The 9,942-nt window shown below is 41.3% G+C and overlaps 1 protein-coding gene across 3 annotated transcripts in view; it reads right to left on the reverse strand.

Moving 5' to 3' along the window:
* The window catches only part of AMZ1 (archaelysin family metallopeptidase 1), a 50,182-nt gene that overhangs the window by 20,561 nt on the left and 19,679 nt on the right, over window positions 1–9,942 (reverse strand). For all 3 annotated transcript variants that reach the window (XM_069084773.1, XM_069084772.1, XM_069084774.1), the window contains 2 exons: window positions 6,902–7,597; window positions 5,730–5,897 (listed from right to left, as the gene is read on the reverse strand). In XM_069084773.1, the coding sequence (XP_068940874.1) occupies window positions 5,730–5,897; window positions 6,902–7,205 (472 nt within the window). In that variant the 5' untranslated portion in view covers window positions 7,206–7,597. The remainder of the gene's footprint in view (window positions 1–5,729; window positions 5,898–6,901; window positions 7,598–9,942) is intronic.

Raw genomic sequence — 9,942 nt, forward strand, 5'->3', positions numbered from 1 at the left:
CAAAGCAAAGACCAACCGTGATTTAAAAGACTGACGATAAAACATGCCTGCCTGCCATTCTCAGCAAAAAGGTGATAAAAGAAAGGTAAAGAATGAGATATTCATTTGATCTGTTCTGCTTGACTCTGATTATTTGTTATAAAGGAGGACATCTACTTGAGAGACAGGGAGTAGTGAGTTAGGGCTTAATCAGAGATATGAAGACGGGAGCATAAATCATGCTGTCCAATGAGAAGTTACCGTAAGTGACTCTTACCCCAGAGCTGCACAAAATGTCAGCCGGCAGCCCACAGGCAATAGGAAACGGGGGCAACAGCCAAGCCAGAGCCAGCACAGGCAAACATACCTCCCACCAAGACCAGAGAAGGGACTGAGATAAGGGGAGCATCTTCAGTGAACCAAAGTCTAGCCCAAGAACTCAGGTGAGCTGGGACAAGACAAAGGCTGACCAACCCACCCAAAAGCACAGCACAAGGCTGGTGGATCCCCAGCCCTGGCACAAACCCCAGGTCAAAAACTAAGGCTAGTGGGGAGGCTAGTTGGCACAGTGAATAGAGTACCAGTCCTGAAGTCAGGAGGACCTGAGTTCAAATCTGGCCTCAGACACTTAACACTTACCAGCCGTGTGACCTTGGTCAAGTCACTTAACCCCAATTGCCCTGCCTTCCCCCCTCCAAGAAAAAAAGCAAAAAAAAAAAAAAAGATTAAAAAAAAGAACTAAGGCTAGAGAGATGAGTAAATCAAAGAAAACACTGACAAGTATCATAAAAATTATTATGACTACAGAGTTCCCCCCTAAGAAGGAAAGAATAACACTAAAACAAGCAAAGGCTCAAAGAGGGGGGAAAAAGAATTGTCCACAAGAACTACATCAATCCCTTGAAGAAATCAAGCAGGAAAAAAATTTTTTAAATGAAATAAAGCTTTGAAGGAAATGATTAGAAGGAAATAGAGCTGCTAGGTGGTATAGTGGATGGAGAAAGACCTGAATTCAAATCTAACCTCAGACACTAGCTGTGTGACCTTGGACAAGTCTCTTAACTTCTGTTTCTCAGTTTCCTCATCTGTAAAATGGGGATGGTGATAATAGCAGCTACCTCCCAGGGTGGTTGTGAGGACCAAATGAGATGCTATTTGTAAAGCAGTTAGGGCAGTATCTGGCACACAGTAAGTGCTATATAAATGTTAGCTCTTATTAAAGAGCTTAGAGGAGAAGGTAGTAAATCTTACCCCCAAATTAGAATCCCTGAAAACCAAAATGGGTCAAACAGAAATCACTGACTCTGTGAGATGATAAGAAACACTGGAACAAAATCAAAAGACTGAAAACTAGAAGAAAATGTAAGCTATCTGATATAAAAAAGCAACTGGCTTGGAAAACAGGTCAAGGAGACAATTTAAGAATCACCAGAAACTCAAAATCTTGTGGAAATGAAGGTTGAAAATGAAAAACAAATACATTCTGGGAGAAAAAAAACCATCACTAGACTCCCAGAAAAATCAGGATTTTTTAAAAAAAAGGCATGAATACTGAATTTCAGAAAATCATAAATGTAAGTGGCCCATTAGAGTTGTATTAGAGCCAAAGGGCAGAGTAAAGATAGAAAGAATCCACTGATCACCTCCTGAAAGAAAAGCCAAAAAGAAAAGTTCCAGGAATGTCATAGCCAAGATTTGGAGCCCTCATATCATATCAAAGAAAAATTACCTCAAGCTGATTCAGGACAAAACAGTGCCAAAGGATCTACACCAAGGATCTACAGTTGCAATCACACAAGACTTGGAAGCTCCTACTATAAACAAGAGGAGATCTTAGAATATGACATTCCAAAAGTCAAAAGGGATAGGTTTACAACTAAGAATAACTTACCCTCCAAAGCTAAGTATAATCCAATAGGGGGAAAATGGATCTTTAATTCAGTAGTGGATTTTCAAACACTTCTAATGAAAAGACTAAAGCTGAGCAGGAAATCTAAGATACAAACAAACACAAGGGTCTGTAGAAACCAAGAAAGGTAAATGTTTGAACGGTTAAAAGGAGCTGTATGATGATATAGTGCTAACATGCCAATAGAGGAATCAAAAATGAGTGTTGCTTCAGGACCTCAGTGTCTTCAAAGGATGTTAAGGAAGTTTAATAAGAAAAACAGATGTTCTGAAGGTAGAGTGGTCCTAGTCTGAGTGTTTTAACTGGGAAAAGAGAAATGAAAGCAAAGGAATGAATATAGTAGTGTAGAAAGGAAGAAGAGACAGAATTTATAATTAAGATATGTGAGAAAAAGAATAAACAAACACAGAGGAAGGGTTGGGAGGAGTTAGCATCAGGTGAACCTCACTTATCTGAAACAGAAAAAAAGAGGTTTAAACACACAGTTAAATGTAGAAATCCATCAAATTCAATAGGAAAATATGTGGGAAAGAAGAGGGAGGAGGGGGAGGAAGGGTTAAGAAGAACTATAATACCATAATAACAAGGAGGGAATAATTCCATGCAAAACAAACTTACTGGCCAATTGGGGAATTTGTTTTTCTTAATTTTACATGTTTATAACAGAGGTTTAGTTTTTCTTGCTTTCTCTCAAGGGGTACAGGGAATGCACATGTGAAAATGAAATGCAATTAAAAGAAAAATGTACTGATCCTGAAGGAGAAATCAAAGGAGGGGGGAAAAGAAAAGGAAAGAAGTAGAATTTAAGGGGGGAGTACCCATCAACTGAGGAATGATTGGGCAGATTGTGATAGGGGAGCACAGTGGAATGTTATTACACCATAAGAAATCATGAAAAAGATGATCACAGAGAATTCTGAGAAGTAGGAATTGACACAGGGTGAAGTGAAATCAGAGTGAACGAGGAAAAAGAATCTATGCCAGTACAACATTGTAAAAGGAAAAAAAATCTTTGAAAGACTTAAGAACTTCAGAGGATCGATGAAATAACCAGCCATTTCTCCATAAGGCTTATGATGAAGCCTCTAGCTCCTGACAGAGAGGTGGTGGTCTCAAGGTACTAAAGGAGGCATATATTTTCATACATGACCATTCTGTGGATTTTTGTTATGAGTGTGCTTTTTCTTTTTTACTTTTTGTTGTTAGAGGAGGGGGACAAGGAGACAGGGAAACAGAGATGTGAGTCTTGATGCAAAAAAAAAAAAAACCCAAACATGGAAACCTTTTTAAAATGAACAGAACAGAAGCAAAGTCAGAAGAAATCACAAACCAAAAGATCAGTTTAGAAAGTAATGGGCAGAATTTATTATATACATTAAAAACATAAGCTGTATGAAGTAAAGATTCACAGTTATATTTACAGTCCTCTTTTTCTGTTCTGCTGTGTATATGGAAATGCTCTTTTTGGTGTTTAAGTTAAGAATAAAAATTTTTAGTGGAAATAACAATAAATCATTTTTAAATGGACAAGGAAATAAGTACAAAATATTACAAAACAAAACAATATTGTTACTAGCTTGTTACATGTGTGTGTACATAGAGAGAATACACATATTCTATATACATACACAAATATATCTATATATAATTTCTTTTTCTAAAACTCTCAGTTAGAGTTTTCAATGTCTTATACAATTCTCTTCTTTGAATGTTGAAATGTTGATGATTGTGAAGTTCAGGTTAAAAAAGGAAAATAAATTAAAATTATTTTTAATCCCATTCCTTTCTAAATATCAGACAGATTTGAATGTTTCCACTTTTTAAAAAATCTCCAATCCCTCCTCCCCAAGCCAGAGAGGTTGGCGATAGCTCTCCTAAGGAAACAATTTCTTCTCCCCATTATTGGTGAAAAGAAATCCTTAACTTGGGAAGCAATATGTTAGCATCTCAGTGATACTGGCAGACAGTAACACATCTGCACAGTGGTTTCTCACTAGCCTCCCAGGTAAGAAAAGAGGAGTCATTTCTCCACAGGGCCCCATTTTCCTCATCTATATAAACCCCTTCCTCTCCTATACTATCATTCTATATAGGGATGATGATGGTAACTGGCTTCTGAATAGTCCTTTAAGGTTTGCAAAGTGCTTAACACATATTAACTCATTTAAGCCTCACAGCATCTCTGTGGGATAAGTCCTACAGATATTTTTTACAGATGAGGTAGCTGAGGTTTAGAGAAGAGGGGACTAGGGGCGACTAGGTGTCACAGTGAAGAGAGCACCTGCCCTGGAGTCAGGAGGACCTGAGTTCAAATCAGGCCTCAGACACTGCACACTTACTAGCCATGTGACCTTGAGCAAGTCACAATCCCAATTGCCCTGCCTTCCCCCCTTCAAAAATTAAAAAAGAGAAGAGGGGACTTGCTCATGCCTAGTAAGTGTCTGAGACAGGACTCAAAGTCAGATCTTCCAAAAATTCCAAATCTAATGCTCACTCCTAATGTGGGAGTTAAATGAAGTAACTTAAACATATCAGCTCAGTGAAAGTTATAAAGTACTTTAAAAACAAACAGATCCTAAAAGCTAGGAAGGTTCCCTCTTCTCCTCCCCCTGGACTCTGAGAATAAGAGGAAGACTCTGCCCCCTAGGAATGGGAGGAAGGCCCCATCTTATCTCAGACTAATCAACGGTGGACTGAACCTTCAAAGGAAGACATCCTGCCTTCTGACTCTTTGCAATCTGCTTTTGTTCCCATCTAGCCAGGCATCCTGACCCCTAAGTCCACTGTCAAACCTTTAGTACAGGGAGCGGGGCAACTTTCAATGCACTGTATTACAGTAAGCAAGTCCAAATCCTGCCTCAGACATTTGCCAGCTGTGTGACCCTGGGAAAGTCACTTCCTTCTCTTTCAGCTTCCTCATCTGTAAACTGAGGAGGCTGATTTGATGGCCTCCCAAGTGTCTTCTAACTCTCAATCTCTGGACCTATGATCTTAGGGCTGACCCAGTCATATGACTTGAGAGAGAAAGAAATAAAATCATTTAAGCAGAGACATGCCAAATGTCAGAACACCCTCATTGAAGAAAAGTAAGACAGGGCACATGCCTCTCTTGGGACTTTTCCCAGGCCTCACTGGAGTCAGAGGACCTGTGTTCAAATCCCACCTCCAAAGCTTCCTACTAAAGTGTGTGAGTGGGTGGGGGAGGATTGGTTTCTTTCAGACTTCAGTTTAAACATCCAATATCACTCATACAGTGGAAAGAATATTAGCACTGGAATCAGAAGAACTGAGTTCAAATCCCACTTCTGCCTCTGAGTGTGACCTTGAAAAAGGTTATTTGGAAAACAAAAACTGGACTAAGAGGCCTTCTAGCTCTACAGCTGTGATGATGGACAACAGAATGAGTCATCCCAGTGACCCAATTCCAACCTGTCCCACCCTGCCCTTTGATCCTGTCTCCGTCTAGTACCTTCCCTGCTCATTCACTTAGCCCTGGAGATCAAAGTGCTATACAGAGGCTCAGCTACCAGCCCCTTTAAGGGGGCTCTTTCCCTCACCTCCACTGCATTCCTTGAGATATCTTAATCATAAATAAGGCTTCTTTTTTCTTTTCTTTCTTTATAAGCAATAACCTAAGGGAGGGGAAATAGGCACTAACAATCTAGTTGTGGAAATTCTCTTTTCCAATGTGCTTAACTTTTTCCCCCCACAAAAACAGAATTCCATCCACCCCATCTCCCTTTTTCCCCAGGGCATAGAGGTCAAGAATGGCATTTTCCCTACTTAATCAAAACCAGTGTGGTAATGCCACTCCCTGTCTTTACTCCCAGTCCAAACTGACCCGCATGGAGCTGGATCTTGTCAGAGTCCCGATTATGACGGAAGCAGCAGTGGATGGAAGAGATTGGTACGGAGGGAAGGCACTTTACCCGAAGCCCCAGGAAGAAAGATTCCACGAATGCCCGGAGACAGTCCAGGAGGGAACTCCCCACAGGTCCTTCACTTAGATCTAGGGATAGAAATAGTATAGTCAGCTTCTGCCTTGGATGTGCACAGTCTAAAGAAATCACCTATGCCCAGAGATGCAGGAGACACGATCAATTGCATTAATTTCACAACCATGGTCACCTCTATGATGCAAGGATTGAATTCCCCATCCACAAGGGACAGGTACAATTCAAATGACTGGTTTTCCAGGGGCTGACTCTTAGTGATGCTTGCCTCACTAGGAGTCAAGGAGTTCACTTCAGTCCAGAACTTTGGAGTCAGGGTCCTTTCCCCTCTAAGTGTGGTATTGCATCTGAACCCTTGAGCAGCTACAGCTGTCCTCCTTCTTCCTCTCAGGGTGTCCTCCCTCACTTCTGGATCGACACCTATATCCAATTTAATTCAGCAGCTTACCTGATGGACCAGTGTTCTCTCTCACATCTAGAATATGGCTAATGCTCAATGGTTAGTGCTTCTCTATAGGTTTAAGGAAAGTTCCATCATCCCTTGCTCTAGAACTCAAGGAAGCAACAGTTTTGGGAGTGGGATGGGAAAGGGGTAGAAAGCCATCCCATTTATTTTCAAAAGAACCTGAAACCACACCATTTTTTTCTCTCTTCCTCTCTCTTATCACTGGGATAAATAAACCTTTCAACCTACTTGTCTCCATTGCTGTTGTTGCCAGTTGAAATTATAAGCCAGATCCTGCTGTTCCCCCCAAACTGTTTCTATCTATCTGTGTGTCTTTCTCCAATACACACACACTCTCTCTTTCCCTCCCTCCCTCTATCTCATTCTCTCTTCTCTTTAAGTACTGCCTGAGGCAAAATACTACTAGAGAGCTCAGAGTACTCTGGGTTATAACTCCTAAAAGCTATAAATTACAGAAATCTTCCTGAAGTGGGACCAGAGGGACTCTAATATAGACCTAGACCCTTTATCATCCTGGCTTCTTCACAGATCTGGCTGTGAAGCCCGCAGCCCCAAACCAAGTTGAGTGACACCCCTCCTCCCAACCCAAGGTACCTATTGGCTGTAGGTAAATATGCTTCCGACACATGCTCTGTTTCCTCCTTAGGAGAGAGTGGTAGAAGGTCTCAAAGTCCTCTGGGGCATCAGGGTGGCTTAGGAGCCAGTCAAAGGCGGTCCTGATGACCAAGGTACAGAAGAGGGTCCTCTGTGGGTTGTATGCTTCAGAGAGGAAAAGCCTCTCAGTGGTGGAAAAAGCCTTAGCATAGAGCTCCTGTAGAACAGGGTCGGTGGAGATGAGGGCATCCTTTAGGGCCCGGGGACCAAAACTGAACTCTTCAGCATGCTTACACTGCAACATTGCTGCCAGGCAAACCCTCAAGCTAGGAGAGAGCCTTAGTAGGGGGAGGCCGATGATCTGGCATTAGCAGTCACCAGCCCTCAGGAACTCACTTCACCTGGTGTTATTCTTCTGAGGAAAGTCAGTGAGGACAGCAGGAGTTAGGAATGAGGTACAACCAAACTCCTGAGTCTCAAGGTTCGCCAAAAGACCTTTTCTTTCTGTGAAGAGGATTGTGACCCAGAAGTTCTTCAGCTGATCTAAGTGGCTTTAGAGAATGCCAACAGCTGGGTACAGATCGCCATTTAAGAGATGCTGAGGATCTCCTTCCAATGAGTGCCCAGGGTCCTGGTACTGGGTCAATAGAGGCAATGACAGGGTGGCAACAGTGCCTGTCAGCCCACAGGGTTATCCTGCAACAGGAGAAGAAAAAATCATGCAAAGATTGCCATCATTACTCCTATACAATTATACAATCTCAGGATTTCAAAATTAGAAAGCATCTCAATGGCTATTTCCTCCAACCCATGCCCTGAAATTAATTCCACCCACAATAAACTCAGCAAGTACTTATCCAGCCTCTGATCGAAGACCTCCGAGGAGATGGAAACCACTACCTCCCAATGGAGCCCATTCCACTTTTTTTAAAAATGTGTTTTGGGGTGGCTAGGTGGCGGGCACAGTGAGAAGAGCACGGGCCCCGGAGTCAGGAGGACCTGAGTTCGGATCTGGCCTTAGACACTTAACACACACACACACACACACACACACACACACACACAAAGCTAGCCGTGTGACCTTGGGCAAGTTACTTAACCCCAGTTGCCCTCCAAAAAGCAAAAAATAAAAAATAAATGTGTTTTATTTTTAATTTATGGAATACAACAAACATTTCCAATTGTACAATAAAAAAAGAGGGTTGCACACCCCACCTTTTAGGCAGCTCTAACTGCTAGGAAGTTTTTCCTGACACCAAGCCTAAACTGTCAGGTCATCAATAAGCATTTTTTAAGTACCTACTGTGTGCCAGGCACTGCTCTAAGTGCTGAAAGTACAAAAAAAGGCAAAAGACAACCCCTGGTCTCAAGGAGCTCACAATCTAATCTACAAACAAATTATGCAACATAAGCAGGAGATGCTCCATAGAGGGAGGGTGCTAGCTCCAGGGGTGGGGAACCTGTGGATTAGAGGCCACATGTGGCTCTCTAGGTCCTCAAGTGTAGCCCTTTGACTAAATCCAAATTTTACAGAGCAAATCCCCTTGATAAAAGGATTTGTTCTGTAAAACTTGGACTCAGTCAAAAAAAGTCACAACCAAGGACCTAGAAGGCTACATGTGGCCTCCAGGCTACAGGTTCCCCATCCCTATTAGAATTAAGGGAAAACAAGATTTCCTATAGAAGGTGAGATTTTGGCTAAGACTTGAAGGAAACCAGGAAGGCAGAAGACAGAGAGGAGTAGGGAGAGAATTCCAAGTGGCAGTCAGTGAAAATGTTGGGAGAGGGAGTGTTTTGTTTTGTTTGCAGCCTCTCTATAACTTCCATCCTTTCATTCTTTCTGACTATACCCTCTGGAGCATAATGGAATAAATCTAATTCTTCTTCCAATGGCAAGGCCTTCGGATACTTGAAGGTATTGTGCTATCACATCCATCCCTCCTGGGTCTTCTCTCCTCTGGGCTAAATATCCCCAGTCCCTTAAACCATCTCTTTTACAACATGGATTGAAAGTCCTTCACACATCCTGGTTACTCCCCTCTGGATATTCTCAAACTTATCCATGTCCTTAAACTAAGGCACCAGAAACTGATACAATACTCTCCAGACCACAGTGAATTACTAATTAATGAATTACTAATCTCCTTATTTTTTTTTAACTTTTTAGATTTGTATACTGCAAGCTTATATTTTTGTTTTCTTTTTTTAAATTTTAATTAATTAATTTATTTTTAGTTTTCAACATTCAGTACCTCAAGCTTTCAAGTTTTAAAATTTTCTCTGCCTCCGTTTCATTCCTCCTCCCTAAGACAGTGTGCAAATTTGATATAGGCTCTACATATTTTCACATTAGTCACATGGTAAGGAAGAATTAGAACCAGTGGAATGGAAAACAAGAAAGAGGAAACAGAACAAAACAAAAAAGAGAGCAAATAGTATGCTTCAATCTGCAAGAATTCTCCATTTTGAGCCTTTTGGAGTTGTCTTAGAAATTTGCATCGCTGAGAAGAGCTAAGCCTATAAAAGTTAGTCATCGTACAGTGTGGCTGTTACTGTGTACAATATTCTCCTGATTCTGCTCACCTCACTCAGCATCAGTTCATATAAATCTTTCCAGGATTTTCTGAAGTCCGCCTGCTCATCATTTCTTATAGCACAATAATATGCCATTACATTCATATACCACAACTTGTTCAGTCATTCCTCAATTGATGGACATCCCCTTGATTTCCAATTCTTTGCCACCACAAAAAAAAGCTGCTATAAATATTTTTGTACGTGTGGGTGCTTTATTTTTTGTGATCTCTTTGGGATACAGCTAGAAGTGGAATTGCTAGTTCAAAGGGTATACACATTTTTATAACCTTTTTGGCATAGTTCCAAATTGCTCTCCAGAATGGTTGGATCAGTTCATAACTCTACCAACAATGCATTAGTGTTCCAATTTTCCCACATCTTCTCCAGCATTTGTCATTTTCCTGTTTTGCCATCTTGGCCAATCTGACAGGTGAGATGTGGTACCTAAGAGTTGTTTTGATTTG

The sequence above is a fragment of the Petaurus breviceps genome, unplaced genomic scaffold (assembly GCF_028583685.1).
Source record: "Petaurus breviceps papuanus isolate PSGF00001 unplaced genomic scaffold, PetGlider_PUasm1.0 175, whole genome shotgun sequence".
In the NCBI taxonomy this organism is placed as follows: domain Eukaryota; kingdom Metazoa; phylum Chordata; class Mammalia; order Diprotodontia; family Petauridae; genus Petaurus; species Petaurus breviceps.